The 19152-nt window shown below is 44.9% G+C and overlaps 1 protein-coding gene across 1 annotated transcript in view; it reads left to right on the top strand.

Moving 5' to 3' along the window:
* Window positions 1-215: 215 nt before the first annotated feature.
* Window positions 216-19152, top strand: part of LHFPL3 (LHFPL tetraspan subfamily member 3) — a gene marked incomplete at its 5' end in the record, with an annotated part of 263325 nt that continues 244388 nt past the window's right edge. Inside the window, one exon of the mRNA XM_083464317.1 lies at window positions 216-720. Within this exon, the coding sequence (XP_083320443.1) occupies window positions 216-720 (505 nt within the window). The remainder of the gene's footprint in view (window positions 721-19152) is intronic.

Here is a 19152-nt window from a genome sequence, read left to right as displayed (position 1 = left end):
GCCGCGCGCGACGGCGACAGCAGCAGCAGCACCAGCAGCGCCGGCAGCTCGCTCCCTCGAATCCCGGGCTCTCCGGCGCCAGCCAGAAGCGAGCCGGGCTCTTCCGCGGGCTCGGAGGGAGAAGCAGGAGCGATGCCGCGGCGCCCGGGCGCGTGAAGCGGGGCTGGCGCTTGCGGGGCGCGGGGCGCGTCTGCCAGGGGCTCTTCTCGGCCACCATGCCCGGAGCGGCGGCGGGGGCGGCGGCTGGGGCGGCTCCAGGGGCCGCCTCGTCGGGCGGGGGCTCGGCGTCGCTGTCGGGGGTCTCGGCGGCCGGGGCTCTGCTGCCGCCCCAGGAGGCGGCCAAGCTGTACCACACCAACTACGTGCGGAACTCGCGCGCCATCGGGGTGCTGTGGGCCATCTTCACCATCTGCTTCGCCATCGTCAACGTGGTCTGCTTCTTCCAGCCCTACTGGATCGGCGACGGCGTGGAGACGCCCCAGGCGGGCTACTTCGGGCTCTTCCACTTCTGCACGGGCAGCGGCTTCTCCCGGGAACTCACGTGCCAGGGCAGCTTCACGGACTTCTCCAGCCTGCCCTCGGGAGCCTTCAAAGCCGCCTCCTTCTTCATCGGGCTCTCCATGGTGCTGATCATCTCCTGCATCGTCAGCTTCATCCTCTTCTTCTTCTGCAACACGGCCACCGTCTACAAGATCTGCGCCTGGATGCAGCTGAGCTCCGGTGAGTCAGGGGTTAAGGGCGCACCGGGCGGGGGGGGAGGAGAGGAAACTCGCGCGTCCCAGCCCCGTCCGTGGGGCAGTTAGGTAACCTGCACGCGATCGCCTCACGCCCCCCCCCACCAATCTACCCCACCTCTGGTCCTCGAAATGTGCATTTCCTTAGGAAGGCAGGAACGCTCCTGCTCATCCCGAGCCACTGGCACCCCGCCGGACCAAAAGGAGGCGGGAGAGATATAAGGAAGCATCTCCCATGCACCCCAAGGGGCGAGGCAGCATCTAGAGATGCAAGGTGCGAACCTGTGTGCATGGAAAGCTCTTCATTTTGTGGGTGACAAAAGTGTTAGGTAGCCTTTTTGCTCTGGTGGTGGGGAGAAAGCCGTATTCCAAGGGGAGCGATGGCTTCTGCAGGTTAAATCCCCCTGCAGGGCTGGATAGTTAGTAGAAATAAACTTAGGTGCGCTTAAAAGATGCGGAGGGATAACCTGGGGCAAAACGTTGCCCGCAAAGGGGTTGGTGTGTTGCATTCAAAGCAATGTGTCTGAAAACGTTGTCATCCAGGAAAGAACTCTTGCCTAGATTAGGGATGCTTGCTTGGGGTTTGAAACCGTCCCTAAGAGAGAAAATGCCACACCAACACTAGCAATGACAATGTGGACTGACAGGTTACATATATGCCTCTCTTTCTGGGGGAATTTGTACTGCACTAGGGTCTTGCATGTGGGGAAAAGACACAGGACCACTGCTGAGCACCTTTCCAAAGGGCTGAGTGGATGAGAGCTTGCAAGAGCCACATTTTAGCTCACAGTGACAAATCTGTCCTCTGGCAGAGGCTGGTACTTAAGGAAAGGTCACAAGGAAATGGTAATGAGAACCTTGGGGAATGCTTGAAAGAAATCCCACCAGCCAGGCAAAGTTGTTCTGTTCTTGAGGTGCTTCTGGTATAGCTTTCCATGGCACTTGCTGTGACAAATGAATGCTGCTCCGCAACATGGGTGAGGTCTTGTTATTCATGTCTGGTTGAGGGACATCTGCTACTGTTGGGAGTCTCTCTTGCAAGGTTTGGTTTCTCTGTATGATAGTACAATGAGAGAAAGCCTCTGTAGTTTTTTCCCCAAGAGCCACGCAGCCCAATCCTATAGATGTTTTATTTGTTAAACAAGTCACAATGCTGCATAGCACCAGGTAAGTGTGCATAGGATTGCAGTCTACATCTGTAGCTTCTAAGTGAGCTGTTAAGTGACTCTTTGGAAAGCAAAGAGGTGGCAGTTCAAAGCCCATGACATCAGTAGATTCCTTACTGTCTCCAGCCTTTCTTTATGTATGTATCATATATATTTGCATCCTGCAAGGAAAGAAAAATACATTGTTCCTCCTTCCTTGTGTTATCCTCCCAACAACCCTTTGAGGTAGGTTACAGGATGACCAGTCCGAGGTCACCCAGTGAGGCTTCTGACCAGTTGAGAATCTGAGCCTGCATCCAAGTCCAGCAACTCAACTGCAATGTCACATTGACTCTTGTTCAACCTTTCTGACCAAGTCTTAGCTTTGGAGTGACAAAAACAGCTGTGTAGCTAACGTGACAAAAGAGGGCAAGGGAAGCGCATATATGATGCACCACTTCAGCCTCTAAAACATAAAGCAAAATGCTGAGAGTACCAAGACGAACCCTCTAACAGGGTATCCATTTATACCTGACAAGGAAGGGTCTGGGTCTAGTTATTGAGGATATCGTCAGTATGAATCAGTCTGTGGCCAGGTCAGGCATGGCCAGTGTTTTATATATTTCTTACACATACTCTGCCTTTCCATTTTAAAAATGCCCACAGTGGCTAACAACATTCAAACATGTTCCGGGGGAAGGATCTGATTGGTTAACATTGTGGTGTAGATGTGTAACCTGGGGTATAAATCTGCCCTTGGAAAGCACCTAAGAGGTTTGGGATTTATTTAAAAAAGAAAGGTATGGTGCAATGCATATAACTTGGTTATGTTCAAGTGCCAGTTATTTGAACCTCAAGAGGGGAGACAAATAAGCAAATGACAGAGATTTTTACGGAGGTATTTTGCCAGAAAGTGAAAGGAGAAATGGAGGTCCCAGGGCAAGGCAGGCAATGATTTTTTATTTTATTTTAAATCAAATAAAAAAGGGTGATTAAATTTTTTTGGGGGGTATATAGTTATGTGAAAGCCAAGCAGGAATTCTTCTTGGGATTCTTCCAGAGAGAACTGAAGGTGCATGTTCTTGCTGTAAGTGGTTGGAATCAGAGGGCAATGGCTCCAAACAATATGCTCTTGAGTTACCTATTGGAAGTTTCACCCAGGTGCTATATTTAGCCATGTAGTAGAGATTTCTACAGAGATGTGTGCTCTGCAAGCTTAGTTGTCGTTCAGAAATTAATTTGAATGGTGGTTACTGCCAGAGATTGTGATTTTGCGTGGACTTCTGGTATATTTTCTAGGTACTATTGCTCTCCTGACCTTTCTCATTCAAGTCTGATCCCATTCAAAACGTCAGATTTAGTTCATTACATATTGGATTGCGATTAAATTATAGGATTAAAAAAGCACGTGCCTATTATGTACCTAGGTGAATCTGTATATTTAGTTCTGTTTGTATTTCTTTTGTGAGCTTCCCAGAATTTTTTTGTTGTGGGGTGGCTATGTAAACTTAGGTATTACATTATAAGTATATTTTTATTTTGCGTTTGTAAAATGCTTCCAGTTATGTTTCACTGTTCACTTTTTGGGAAGATCTGAAAGGTGCGTCTTTGCATTTCCTTAATTTGTAACCTGGACAAGGATTTCATGTTTTCGTTTTTGGTGTGTGTTTTTTTTAAGTCCATAGTGGGATTGAGTGAGCATGTATATTTGTTGTGTATGGCATGTAATAGCAATGTGGCATTTGTGGTGCCGAAACATATGAATGATTACTACACATTAATGTTTCTTGCATTTGCAAGTCTCCCAGGATACAGGTATCTTGATATTACCATTAGTGCTTACTGCAAATTGATACTTAAAGCTAGAGCACATCCTCCTTTATTCCTCAATGTCCTGTGGTGGGTTTGATGAAAAAACGAATGGATTTCAATAAAGTGGTCCGGCTTGCGGAAGAATATTCTGAATTTGCAGACGTGTTAGATTTAACTTAAATTCCACTTCTGAATAATGCCCGCTGGGTCGTTACTACCATTGTATCATTTTGAATGCTAAATATATAAGGTGATTTGTGCCTCACTTGTGTGAATCACGTTTGATAAATGACTGCTTGTTCATCAGGATTGTTTTTCAGATTAAAGTAGTACAAATGGTTCTGCAAGTCACTCCCTGCATATAAACCATGATGCGAATAAATAAATAAATAAATACGAATTGCTATATTCGAGACGTACGTCTGTGAAAGGCTTTACTGAAGCCATTCTCAGGTGGTCACAGTATCATTAGATGTTAATAGTTTGTTTCCACATAATGCTTATAATCTGCCAGTGAATTCAAGAGCACTGTTGTGAATTGACATTGCAAGCTGACGGTTAAATTTTCCAAATTAATTTTACTAAAACAGCGTGTCTTCCTCTTTATTGCATATTGTCTGGCGCTGATTACTTTTCACATAGCAGAAATGGATTTGGTGTAAAAGGGCACAGTTGTTCTGTACATATAATTAATATACATAGGAAGCCAACTTTACTTTACTGTTAACTTTTTGACTGTACAAATGAGCAATGCTGTTTTTTAAATAAAGTTGGTAATATTTATAAACTTTCTGTTTGAATTTGCACCAAAGTCCTCTGTATACATACGGTAGTTTGTATGCACTTTCCCCCCCAACAAGGTTAAAGTTCCCAGAGCTGCAGAAATAGACATGTGTGTGGAGACAGACGGAAATTAAATGCTTTAAAAATAAAAACACCACTGCACTGCTTCACTTTTTTTAAAAGGGTACATATTATTGTGGTCTTACTGGTTTACCTGTCAAGAATTCAGGCAGCAGCCTACTGTGGAGCAGCTTCACTTTAGTTGCAAGTTAATTAAACCCACCCCTTGAATAAGCACAGTACATCCCTTAAACTTCTGCTATCCTGTAAGTGTTTGGTAAAGAGATGTGGGATGGAGGAAAGAGGAATTAATGGCTTTGAAATTGTTAAGGAAACAATGCTTTTAGTTCCATATAATTAACACTAATAATTTTTCCTGCAGGCTGTTCAGCTTTTTCAAAATATGGTTCTCTCAATGCACTCAATGCCCTTGCAGTTTATATAGGTCCTTTCTCTACATGCTGTACACCCAAGATAACTATAAAAGGGCCTACTGATGTTAACTAATGCCTTTTGAATAATATATGTCGCGAAAATTAATTTGCAAACTCATTTTTTAAAGAGTAATGGGGAACTGTATGTTTTGCTTCTACAGAAGTCCTTCAGTTTTTCCTAAGGGATTGCCCTTTCACTGGAAAGGAGTAATATTATTTGGTCATTGTGGCTTTGCTGAAACAGACTCATGGGCCAAATGGGAAGGCCTAGGGGGCCTGTTTAGGCTCTTGGGCTCGATGTTCCCCACCATGGACCCTAGACTATGTTTCTTAGATTTCTACTCAGATGAAGCAGCTAAATCCTTGGCTATTACGCTCCCAGAGAAAATTAAAGCAATGTATAATCTCGAAGAAGGTTTCTAATACAGCTTTCTAAGGTGTTAATTCAAGACTGCTAGATTAAATCCCAGAGAGGGAAATTATGGATCCTGTCTCTTGGCAAAACACAGGTTTGTCATCTTTATTGCTGACTCCATTCCTTCTACCCAGGAAAACTAATTACAGCTTGGCTTTGTTTTAATGTATTGGATTGCTGGGGAAAATTCAAGTGTACAGTTGGCAAAGAGTGATGACAGAAATTTAAGTGAAATGTTGCCACAGTAAAGTTTCTGAAGCAGGTGGTTATTTTCATGGGGGAAATCAGTGCTTAAACTGAAATGGAAATGACACGATGTCTCTTTTTGGAAAACCTGTTGGCCAGTTTTGGATGGTCTCCTCCTCTCTTGTTTTGGCATCCTTTTGATAAAGCAAGCTATGCTCAATGGTCCTGTTTTTTCTAGGCTTTTAAAACAGTGGCTTCATGCCTGGACTCCTCTGGTCAGCTAAATTGAGTCACAGAAGATTGCTTTTTTGGCAAACAACAGCTTCTCCCCTTTCAGAAATAAGATGATGGTGCTTTTCTAGGAACCGAGCACAATTCAAAGTGTTGGTGCTGACCTTTAAAGCCCTAAACGGCCTCGGTCCAGTATACCTGAAGGAGCGTCTCCACCCCCATCGTTCTACCCAGACACTGAGGTCCAGCACCGAGGGCCTTCTGGCGGTTCCCTCACTGCGAGAAGCCAAGTTACAGGGAAGCAGGCAGAGGGCCTTCTCGGTAGTGGCGCCCTCCCTGTGGAACGCCCTCCCACCAGATGTCAAAGAGAACAACAACTACCAGACTTTTAGAAGACATCTGAAGGCGGCCCTGTTTAGGGAAGCTTTTAGTGTTTGATGTATCACAGTATTTTAATATTCTTTTGGAAGCCGCCCAGAGTGGCTGGGGAAACCCAGCCAGATGGGCGGGGTATAAATAATAAATTATTATTATTATTATTATTATTATTATTATTATTATTATTATTAAGCAAACTAGTCCTGTTGTAAAGCCATGGCCTGCATAACTGCAGCCGACAATGACTACCTAACGGGCCACTTGATAGCAAGACATGGGTAATGATGGGACAAGTATTTTGTCTTCCTCTTGACAGTACTGGTGTAGTCCAAGGGTAGACAACATAGTGCCCTCCAGCTGTTGATGGGCTACAGCTCCCACAAGCCCCAACCAGCATGGTCAGTGGTTAGAGATAATGGGAGCTGAAGCCCGACAGCACCATGTTGGCTACCCCTGGTGTAGTTGTAGCTGACCAAGACTGGTTCTGGCAGCAAGAGGGAGACAGCAGGAAAAGTAGGAAGGTACAGCCATGAAAGTTTGTTCGCTTCCCCCTTCCTTCAGCATTTGGCTAAGCATAAGTGCTTAGCTAAAGCTGGAAAGCCCTTCATTTGTCAGGATAGATTAAGCCCACGGGACACTAATTACTGCCTTAACACACTTTAAAGTGGACAGGGTAAGCCAAACTGAGAACTTAAAGGTCTCAGGGGGTTTTGGGTTGCTTGTTCATAAACGACACAAAATATTTCATAGTTACCACGTCTCTCTGCAAGGTTTGCCTTTCTCTTTCCAAGCAGCATAATTACTCCGGTGTTAGGCTGCTATGGAAACTGTTTTGCAAATAATGGAGTTAAAGAGGCAGTTGTAATCATCTTGACTTGTTGAGGTGCGATTCGCTAATGGCTCTTTTAAGTTTTCATCTGCAAATACAGACAGTGGAGAAGGTCTAGGTTTGAGTGTACAGCTGTTGGTTAGGAGGAAGGAAAGCAGTGGCAGCCAGCCAGGTGAGTGGCCATTTACACTTACCTTTACTCTCTGCTACTTTCCCCCACTGGCTCCCCCCCCCCGCCGCAAAGGCTGTTGGAACCATTCATCCTGTTGAGGAGAAGCAGAAGAACTATCTGCTCTCAAGTCTCTCAGTCTCTCAGTCTCTCTCTCTCTGTGTGTGTGTGTGTTAACCAATATTTATGTCTTGGCTATCATTAATCGCCACATAATTGTCTCTGTTGACAGAGTGTTGGCAATAGATGATTAGTCCGCCATCTTTCCTCCTGGAAGTCTGATGTGTTGCCAGGGCTCTTTTTAAATCTGAGCTTTCTTCTACAGTGGTGCCTCGCAAGACGAAAATAATCCGTTCCGCGAGTCTCTTCGTCTAGCGGTTTTTTCGTCTTGCGAAGCAACCCTATTAGCGGCTTAGCGGATTAGCGCTATTAGCGGTTTAGCGGATTAGCGGCTATTAAAGGCTTAGTGGCTTAGCGGCTAAAAGGCTATTAGCGGCTTAGCGGCTTAGAAAAAGGGGGGGAGCGGAAAAAAATCAGAACACTCGCAAGACGTTTTCGTCTTGCGAAGCAAGCCCATAGGGAAATTCGTCTTGCGAAGCAGCTCAAAAACGGAAAACCCTTTCGTCTAGCGGGTTTTCCGTCTTGCAAGGCATTCGTCTTGCGGGGCACCACTGTATGGCAAGGTCCTTCTGTTCTAGGTGTCCTCTGATGCCTCCACGATGAGACTTATTTGACACAAGCAGATTTCTGCTAGGCCCATGAAGGATGAGGCCCCATCCTGTGAGCTCAGCATCCAGCTGCCTTGAAGCCACATTTGAGAAGGTGTTTTGACATTTGGGAGGTAGTCAAACATGGAAGTAAGAAATAGTGCCTGTGCTTTCTTTCTTTTCTTCCTCCCTTCCTCCCTTTTCCTTTGATGGTGTGTCCTTTTCAGATTATAAGCTTGAGGGCAGGAACTGCGGCTAGTGCAGAATGCAGCAACATGGCTTGTGACTCTGCCTTTCAACAACACCCAGCACTGGTGCTGCTGAAAAAACTGCCCTAGCCTCACCATCCCTTCATGCCCCCAGTCTCCTTGAAAAGGAGAATACAGAGACAGTAGCCTAAAACCCCCCCAAAAGAATGTGAGAAGTAATTGCTGCATGTGTTGTGCTGCCGTGCCTCATGTTTGGAAATGGGGCTGACACAGATCTACCCACTTAGCTGTACTGCAAGCCACGCATTACTGGCAGGGCCATAAAGAGATGAAGGGCATAGGTGCCAGCTCCGTAACTATGCCCAGCCTTTATGCAGCCACAAGGATGAAACCTGGAGAGGATTAGCCACAGACCAGGCTCACCGTACCCTGGCTTAGGTAAACATTGTAGTGCCCAAACTTTAATACTCCCTGGCCTTAACGGAAGACCAGTATTGCACTCCCTCTTTTAAGAGAGCCAGTTACTCGCACAACGTAGTTTTGTTGTTTGTCAACAAAGATAAACAACTTAGGATCAGGGTATCAGAGGGATCCCCTTATTCTTTGCAGCAAAGGATGGAATGAGAGAATTTGTACACAGGAGGGGAAGAGGGTTTGATGGGGAGTGTCAGAGCATAAGGAGGGAAGCTCAGACTGGGGAAAAGGCGGGATATAAATATCATCATCACCATCACCATCATCATCACCATAGTGTCCTCAAGCCATAATTATTTGATCAAGAATGCCATGTCAGCCCTGAACCTGTGTGGCATGTATCTAGAGTCAGGTGTGTGTTAGGCCCCTCTTCCAGCCTACGTCTTGGTTCACCTGCTGAACAAATTCTCTACCATGCCAGATCAGTGTTACATCAGATATATGAGCTACTGAAAATGGTTTGAAATTGCTAATGGTAGCTAACAACTCTTATTTTAACCAGTAATGTAAATGCCTCAATTGCTCAATTACCTCTTATGTTACACTGATGTCTCCCTGACAAGAATAAATCTAGAGGGGGAGCAAACAAAGCCTGCCGGGAAGCATCCCTTGAATCCATTGATATTCCACAACAAGAATTTCATCAATACTTTTATTTGCTTTCAGATGCTAGATTTTTTATGATTTGCTCTTGATAGATGAATTATTCACTTATTTATAAATAAGCGTAGTAGATTAATGGTTTTTGCATATAGATTGGGAACAGTCACTGTACACTAATGTGGATGTATGGTTAATCTAGAACACATGTTTGCCACCTGGTGTGGAGGCCACTGCTTGACCTTTCTCCCTTGGAATCCAACAGGGATATTCATGATTGTGATCATATTGCTATCATTTCCTCTCATGGGCTCTTATGGTTTTTCTGGTCTGGTGTAGCAGCCATAACATTCTCTTCCCATTTAGGAAGTGCATTCTGGGTTTCTTCACTCCATCTCAAGCATGAATTAGATACTCTCTTTCGTGGTTTGTTTTAACCACAGCACAGAATTATTTCTATACTGGTGCCAGCTAGGATTGATTGATTATTTAATTTCTACACTGTTTACTATACAGGCAACTCCCGATTTAGACGCATTTAAATGACACGCAGTTGTGCTCCGAATCCAGAAGTAGTTCCAAGATGTCATGGAGGGGCAGAATGGGCTTATGCATACTCGGCTGTTATGGGCCAGGAGGTCCGGAATGGAACCCCCATGCAAAACGACAATTGACTATATTCAAAATATCTCTCAGTGTTGTTCAGCAAACAGAAGCAACAACACATAACTTAGAATCATAGAATCTTAAGAGTTGGAAGGGACCCAATGGTCATCTAGTCCAACCCCCTGCAATGCAGGAATCACAGCTAAAGCATCCATGGCAGATGGCCATCCAACCTCTGCTTAAAAACCTCCAAGGAAGGAGAGTCCACCACCTCTCATGAGAGTCTGTTCTACTGCCGAATAGCTCTTACTGTCAGAAAGTTTTTTCCGAATCTTTTGTCAGAATCTCCTGTCTTGTAACTTGAAGCCGTGGATTCGAGTCCTACCCTCCAGAGCAGGAGAAAACAAGCATGCTCCGTCCTCCATGTGACAGCCCTTAATATATTTGGAGATGACTATCACATTCATCCAGTGCTATACTAGCTGCACTGGCTCCCGGTGGAGTACAGGGTCAGGTTTAAGGTGCTGGTTTTGACATTTAAAGCCCTATGCGGCCTAGGACCCACATACCTACGGGACCACCTCTCCTAGTATGCCCCACAGAGGACCTGAACGTCCACAAATGACAACATTTTGGAGGTCCCAAGTCGCAAGGCGGTTAGATTGGTCTCAACTAGGGCCAGGGCCTTTTCAGTACTGGCCCCAACTTGGTGGAAGTTGTCACAAGAGACTAGAGCCCTGCGGGACTTGGCATCTTTCCACAGCGCCTGCAAGACAGAGCTGTTCCTCCTGGTCTTTGGTTTGGACTCAGTCTGACCCTTATGTTTCCCTCCCCTTATGGTTTTGATCTATGGGCTACTTTTAAAATGAGGCTGCATTTTAAATTGCATTTTAACCTGTATTTTAAATTGGTTTCTTCCCCCTATTATGTTTTTACTGTAATTTTACTGGTGTTAGCCGCCATGAGCCCGGCTCTGGCCAGGGCGGGCGGGGTATAAATAAAATTTATTATTATTATCAGTCTCCTCTTTTCCAGGCTAATCATACCCAGCTCCTTCAAGCGTTCCTTGTAAGACTTGGTTTCCAGACCCTTGATTATCTTGATTAGTTTCCTCTGCACAGGTTCCTGTTTGTCAACATCCTTCTTAAATTGTGGTGCCCAGAACTGGACACAGTATTCCAGGTGTGGTCTGGAGGAAACAGCAAGAACAACAAAACAGTTGCATCTAAAAATGTTATATTAATACAAAGTTACTAATAGATGAATCAATATTAATTCATTTTCCTTCTGGCACACCCTCTCCCTCTGGGTTTCCACCTGGGGCCCAAACAAACGCTCAGATCACCCACAAAAGTCTCACAACAAAAGTTCTAGAAACTGCAGACATCACCTTAGTCTCTCACACTAGACTTGCTTTTTATGGGAAGGCCCAGGGTGGGTGGTACTTCCTGAGGCTGCACACAGCTGTGTCCCATTTAGCTGCTCTCTTCACACCCAGTTCCAGGTACAGCAGGTATGTCAATTTTCCCAGGGGGCCCCCTCCACCACTCTCAGTTCTTTCTTCCCCCTCTGTCCTGTCCTCCTCCACTGGTGCTGGGCTGCAGCTGCCCTCCCTCGCTTTGGCCTTGATGGGCAGCTCCTACAGCAGCCTTGCCCTATAACCAGGGCTTAGAAACCCATCTCAAATATTGGATTCCCCGTTTTTAAGTCCTTGCTGGTTGGCATTAACCAGGCCAATGCTAAAAGGGGTGAAATCAAACTACTGAAAGAACAGGGGAAGTGGAATGGAGAAGAAATATACAAACCACTGAAACTCCCTATTTCCTAACCTCTTAGTTAAGTACTACCTAGATGTGGTTGGGGACGCGGGTGGCGCTGTGGGTAAAACCTCAGCACCTAGGACTTGCCGATCGTCAGGTCGGCGGTTCGAATCCCCGCAGCGGGGTGCGCTCCCGTCGCTCGGTCCCAGCGCCTGCCAACCTAGCAGTTCGAAAGCACCCCCGGGTGCAAGTAGATAAATAGGGACCGCTTACTAGCGGGAAGGTAAACGGTGTTTCCGTGTGCTGCGCTGGCTCGCCAGATGTAGCTTGTCACGCTGGCCATGTGACCTGGAAGTGTCTGCGGACAGCGCTGGCCCCCGACCTCTTAAGCAAGATGGGTGCGCAACCCCAGAGTCGGACACGACTGGCCCGTACGGGCAGGGGTACCTTTACCTTTACCTTAGATGTGGTTGTGGTGGTGTGTTTGCTGCTGGCTGTAGTGTGAAACATCTGTAAGCATTGTTACCAGCCTTTCCCCCCTCTCAACGGGTTCTCTGCCATTAATAGTGGTGTGATAAATTCAATAAGTACAGCGTTGAGTTAACCGTTATGGGGGAAACTGCTGTTGCCTTTTTCTTTTTAAAGCTTTTAACAGTGCAGAATCAAGGAAACCCATAATTCTAATAACTGATAGAGCAACACACCTGACTTTGAAAGTGATTTCGGTGGCACATATTACAGTGGCAACCTCATCATTTTTAAATAGGCTTAACATAAAATAGTAGTACTGATATGCATTATACATCTCTCTTTTGTTCCTTATAAACTGAACTTCCTATTCTTTGCATAAATGCATGAATTATTGTTACTCTAACATACCAACATATCCGTCTTTTATGGTGGCATTGTAAAGCTGCTGTTATGCAACCCATTCTGCCCAGCCTGTTAACAATAGATGCGATGTTCATTTGGTATATAATATTTGGGACTATGTAGTCAAATTGGGATATAACTATGCGCAGTATGGTGGGAAAGAATAGATGCTCCAGCCGTATGTGCTGCAATAAAATGCAGAGTCAGTAAAATAACTTGAATAGTTTGTTGCCAGTACACCCACATTTTTACATGCTGTGGAGAGCCTAGCCAGGTACTAAAATAAATAAAAAAAATAAATTCTTAGCAGCAACTGTTCTCTGCAGAAGATTGTAGAGGGAGCGTGAATTCTAAAACTGACTATAATATTATTTCAGACATCGTCTTCCATTATAATTCAATCACTAGACTAATATAGCTTCAGTTCCAGGAACAATCACAGAGTGGGAACCAATTGTACAGTGTCTGATGTAAAGCTATCAAGAATTAAGTATAGTTTTATATGTAAGTTTCAGTCATGTTATGTATCTGCACTGTCACCCGAAGGCTGCAATTCTGATCATTCTTCCTTGGAGGGAAGCGTTGCTGAAATAAAAAGTGCTGGCTTCTAAGTAAATGGAGCTATGTTTGAAGTGGAGGGCTGTTCTGTCAGTCACAGGCTTTGCGATGAATTCCCATTTTAAGCTTGGGTACTGAGTGGGGGGAAGGTAAAAGAGAAAAGAATTAACTAGGAGTGTTCATGCCAGTTCAGATTCCAAAGAAGAGTTAGTTGGTGGTGGAGATGGTGGCCCTTGTGGAGGTTGATTGGGCAAAGGAGTGGATTAGCTAGCTCCATTGGTGTGAATAACGTAGGTCAGTAGTCTACAAACTTACCCATGGCACTTCTTTGAACCCCATCTGCTGGAACATGGAGCCCAATTCTGATTGCTTTTACCACATTTGACAAGTATTTCTCCACAACTTGCATTCCTTCTTTCTCCCTCTTTCTCCCACCTGGCTCTCTCTGGGGGTAAACAGCAATGGCAGTGTTGTTGGAGACCCATTTTCTTTTGGCTTATGATCCATCAATTGCAAACTGATGCTACAGAGTATGTTGTTGTTGTTGAGGTTGTTGAGCACTGGTTATAGGTAGATGTCTTGCTGGGTTTTCCATATGATGTTTAGTTTACATTTTTATGCTGTTATTGGCTTTAGGTAGTGGAATCCAGTTCTAACTTTCATTGTAGGATAATAAAAAACAAACTTTGCATTACTATAGTAATGCTGACTTTCTTCTTCTTCTTTGGCGATCACTCGTAGCCAAGTAAGATTGTCTTCCATGTGTCGGCCAACTGGTGCCAAAGAAGGATAGAACTTTTTTTATGTATGCAACAACAGCAGCAAGAATACTTATTGCAAAGTATTGGAAGACACAAGATTTACCCACTTTGGAAGAATGGCAGATGAAGGTGATGGACTACATGGAATTGGCAGAAATGACTGGCAGAATCTGAGACCAGGGAGAAGAGTCGGTGAAAGAAGACTGGAAGAAATTTAAAGACTATTTACAGAAACATTGTAAAATTAATGAATGTTAGAAGGATGTTGGATAGAAACTAAGCGGTTTCCAGCTGTAATGCTTTAAGAGATATGGAAAGGAAAAAAAAGGTTTCACAAATGGGTAAAAGTTTAATGGTAAGGATTTGCTGAACTAACAAATCGAACTGGAATACAAAGAAGGGAGGTATGAGGAGGTCCGAGGAAATAAGTGTATGGAAGTTATGCTATTGAAAATTAATGTGTGTTATTAACTGTTTTTCTATTTTGTATGTCTATTTTTCTTTTTTTCTGTTATATCTTAAAAACTTTCAATAAATATCTTTTTTTTTTAAAAAGATTGTCTTCCATGAACACGGTCTAAACAGTGAGTCCGTAAGTGACTGTGGAGGCCAATTCTGGTTCCACATGTCCTTGACTTTGTATTCCTTGTTTGTCCCCCTCATTGCACTTTTAAATTTTCCTGCATACCACAGAACTGTCATTTTCAGTACCCTATTATTTATACACGGCAACACTGATCATTAGAGCATTTTGTGTTGGACGAATCCATGAAAGTTAAACCTATAGTAGTGGCTAAGAATTGAATTGGCTAGAGATAGTAGCTTTGTTCTGCAGTGGGTCACAGCTTATGGTTGCCAGAAGTGTAGTATGAATAACAGGAGCTACTTGGGGCAGATCAGAACAGAGAATCAGGAGGAGAGAGAGTTAAGTACCCTTCCTGGCAGCATTTGATGCTTTTGAGCCAGGCTTTATTCTTTACTCATCAAACTATCCTTATAGAAATAATAAGGCAAACCTACTCCTTGCTGTAGCTGTAGGGTAAGCAGGCAGGGAAGTGAGAAGTGCTGCTAAAAGGGCTGAGTAAAGGACAAACAGAGACGCGGGTGGCGTCTATATCATCTTTGACCTGAACTAAAGCCAGCGTACTCCAAATATAATGAAACATTAGGGTGCATTCATAGCAAGAGGGCTGAAGCTATCTGTATGGTAGTTAGATAGGTAGCCGTGTTGGTCTGCCATAGTCAAAATAAAAAAAATTCCTTCCAGTAGCACCTTAAAGACCAACTAAGTTAGTTCTTGGTATGAGCTTTCGTGTGCATGCACACTTCTTCAGATACACTGAAACAGAAGTTGCCAGATCCTTCTATATAGTGAGAAGGTGGGGAGGGGTGTTACTCAAGCTGCTGAATTACAACTCATTACCAAACTTAAAACCATGGAAAGACCTGGGCTGAACAAAGACATTGGATTCTTATCTCACTATACATAACTAAGCCATTTCTCACCTTTTCACCCCTTGCCTTTTCCTGTAAGACCTATTACAGTCGTTAAGAGTCGTCAACAGGCTCATTTCAGCTATCTGCCAATCTCCCATTCCCACCACCCTTCTGAGTAACACCCCTCCCCACCTTCTCACTATATAGAAGGATCTGGCAACTTCTGTTTCAGTGTATCTGAAGAAGTGTGCATGCACACGAAAGCTCATACCAAGAACTAACTTAGTTGGTCTTTAAGGTGCTACTGGAAGGAATTTTTTTTATTTTGTATGGTAGTTAGATACAGTTGAGGAGCAGTTGGTCTACTCCCCACATCATCTCTGACTTTCACCGGCCCACTACTTTTTTATGGGCCAGTATAGAAAGGAGAGAGACACGGGTGGCGCTGTGGGTTAAACCACAGAGCCTAGGACTTGCCGATCAGAAGGTTGGCGGTTCGAATCCCCATGATGGGGTGAGCTCCCGTTGCTCGGTCCCTGCTCCTGCCAACCTAGCAGTTCGAAACCATGTCAAAGTGCAAGTAGATAAATAGGTACCGCTCCGGCAGGAAGGTAAATGGCGTTTCCGTGCGCTGCTCTGGTTCACCTGAAGCGGCTTAGTCATGCTGGCCACATGACCCAGAAGCTGTACGCTGGCTCCCTTGGCCGGTAAAGCGAGATGAGCACCGCAACCCCAGAGTCAGTCACGACTGGACCTAATGGTCAGGGGTCCCTTTACCTTTAAAGGAGAAACAGACTGTAGTTTAGTGTTTGCCTATCTGATGCCCTCCAATTGTAGCCCTTGAGCTACAATTCCCAGCCTGCTGGCTGGGGCTGCTGGGAATTGTAGTCCAAAACATCTGAAGGGCATTAATAATAATAAAAAAATTTATTTATACCCCGCCCTCCCTGGTCAAGACCGGGCTCAGGGCGGCTAACACCAAATATAAATACAGTAAAAACATTAAACAAACAAACAATTGATTGAAATATAAATTAGAATAGAGTTTAAAATGCAGCCTCGTTTTAGTGGTAGCCTATAGATCAAAGCCATAAGGGGAGAAAATGTCAAATATTCACCGGGGCCAACTATCCACGCTGGTCCTACATGGGCCAGCAAAAAGAGCCGAGGGGAAATTTATATACAAAATCCCATATAAAGGGTTCCATAAATAAATAAATAAAACGAGAGGGGGAGGGTTAGACTGAGTCCAACCCAAGGGCGAGGCAGAACAGCTCCATCTTGCAGACCCTGTGGAAAGATGTCAAATCCCGCAGGGCCCTGATCTCCTGTGGTAGTGCGTTCCACCAGGCAGGGGCCATAGATGAAAAAGCCCTACTCGGGTGACCCTTAGGACTGGGTGCAGGGTCGATGGGAGACCTTAACTTTCCACAGCACACTTTGTTGGATTTCTCATTGATCCAAGAACAAAAACCATTTGCATTTTCTCCAATACTAGAATTTGATTGAGGCTGGTTCCCTGGCACAGGGCATGGGACTTGCCTCCCAGAGCAGAAGAAAGGTGGTCCTGCAAAGCGTCAAATTGGGTGCATAGTCTTCCAGTCTAATTTGCATTTTTAGTTTTAAAGATATGGGATTGTATCCAGCAAGAAGAAGAAGAAGAAGAGTTTGGATTTGATATCCCGCTTTATCACTCCCCTTCAGGAGTCTCAAAGCGGCCAACAATCTCCTTTCCCTTCCTCCCCCACAACAAACACTCTGTGAGGTGAGGGGGCTGAGAGACTTCAAAGAAGTGTGACTAGCCCAAGGTCACCCAGCAGCTGCAGGTGGAGGAGCGGAGACGCGAACCCGGTTCCCCAGATTACATGACTACCGCTCTTAACCACTACACCACACTGGCTCTCCAGTGTGTCATCCTCCAAGAGTCATCCTCCAAGTAGACCCATTAAACCTGATGGATACAACTAATTGAGGTCCATTAGTTTCAGTGGGTCTATGCTGAGTAGAATTCAGCTGGCTGCAATCCATACATCAAGGGTAGCTAGCATGGTGCTCTTCAATGCAGCTGGACTGCCACTCCCAACATGGCATCACTGGCCATGCCAGCTTGGGCTGATGGGAGCTGTACTCCAGCAATTTCTAGAGAGCGCCATGTTAGCCATCTCTGCCATAGAGCATGGAGGGGAAGAGGAATCATATATACGCAGCTTGATTTGTTTTCATCCTTTAGTTTTTACTCCCAATAGACTTTCTGAACGTAAGTCTGCATATATTACTGTACCAACTCTTCTGAAGAGCAGCGGTCATGTTGCTTTATTTCGAAGTAATCAGTGGAATAGATAAACCTTCTGTAATTACAGCGAGCGGAATTCAGAAACGAAAACGAAACATATTTTATCCTTGTTCAACATTATGTGCAGCCATCTGCAGTATGACAAGTAATGGCACAGATATATCACTACATTGGATTGTTATTCGAGACAACATATTCTGTATGGTTTTTGACTCTGCATTAATGAGGGAATCGGTTCTGTTTTGACATCTGTCATGTTTCAGTCATGGCATTGCGGCTAATCTAGGAGTAAAATTGTACTCACTCTTGAAGGCCCTTTCTTATTTGCGTGGAGTGCGCGTTGTGTCATAATACGAGCTCAACCCCACCAGTCTTTAAAAGGGGCACAGAAAATTTGAAGGCTAAGAACAAAATGAAAAAAGGGGTGTTTAGAAACTTGGGCATGGAGGACAGAGTCCCCAGCATGACAGGTGCAAGAAACATTAAGTCCTAAATGGCAAAAGCCGAAGGCCACATCTCTCTCATTTAGCTGGCCACGAGGGAACTATGATTAGGGTTTTAATTCCTGTTGTGCCAGTTTGAGTGCTGGAAGCTGCCAGGGCTGCAGCTTATCCTGCGATGTGCCACAAGCCTCATTTACATTCAGTGCTACTGAGCAACAGCACACGGTGCCCTTCTCTGCCCTGTGTTTGAATTGCTCTGATGTCGATTTCCGCACCATTCGTGGTGGGGCCTTTGGGGCAGTGTATGATGTAGCTAAAGCCTGGACAGTGTTCTTGGGGCCCATTCAAAGAGGGGGTGCGTTTCTTCCGTTGGAGACATCCGTAAGTTCACCTGTTTTCCCTCAATTATCCAAGGTGCTCTACGGAGGACCAGGCTGGGGAAAGGTCTGTACAGTAGTTCAAGCTCTGTAGGAAAATGTGAAGAAGTGTTTCTAAATGTCCCTGTTCTCTATGCCCTCTGGATACAGAGATACAACATGATATTCTAGGGATGTGGAACCTCAGGGGCCAAATGCAGCCGTCTCTATCACCAGATAGAGGTGCGGCAGCTAAAAAAGCCAATGCAATTCTGGGCTGCATCTAGATCAAGGGAAGTAATAGTGCCACTGTATTCTGCTCTGGTCAGACCTCACCTGGAGTACTGTGTCCAGTTCTGGGCACCACAGTTCAAGAAGGACACTGACAAACTGGAACGTGTCCAGAGGAGGGCAACCAAAATGGTCAAAGGCCTGGAAATGATGCCTTATGAGGAACGGCTAAGGGAGCTGGGCATATTTAGCCTGGAGAAGAGGAGGTTAAGGGGTGATATGATAGCCATGTTCAAATATATAAAAGGATGTCACATAGAGGAGGGAGAAAGGTTGTTTTCTGCTGCTCCAGAGAAGCAGACACGGAACAATGGATCCAAACTACAAGAAAGAAGATTCCACCTAAACATTAGGAAGAACTTCCTGACAGTAAGAGCTGTTCGACAGTGGAATTTGCTGCCAAGGAGTGTGGTGGAGTCTCCTACTTTGGAGGTCTTTAAGCAGAGGCTTGACAACCATATGTCAGGAGTGCTCTGATGGTGTTTCCTGCTTGGCAGGGGTTTGGACTCGATGGCCCTTGTGGTCTCTTCCAACTCTATGATTCTATGTGAGCATCTCCAGGATTTTTTGGGTGGTGGGGTTTGCAAAATAAAACTGAAAGGGTGTGC

Source organism: Podarcis liolepis (genome assembly GCF_965112155.1).
Source record: "Podarcis liolepis genome assembly, chromosome: 10".
NCBI lineage: Eukaryota > Metazoa > Chordata > Lepidosauria > Squamata > Lacertidae > Podarcis > Podarcis liolepis.
Note: the sequence above shows the minus strand (reverse complement) of the source record. Positions and strands in the feature narration are given on the sequence as shown.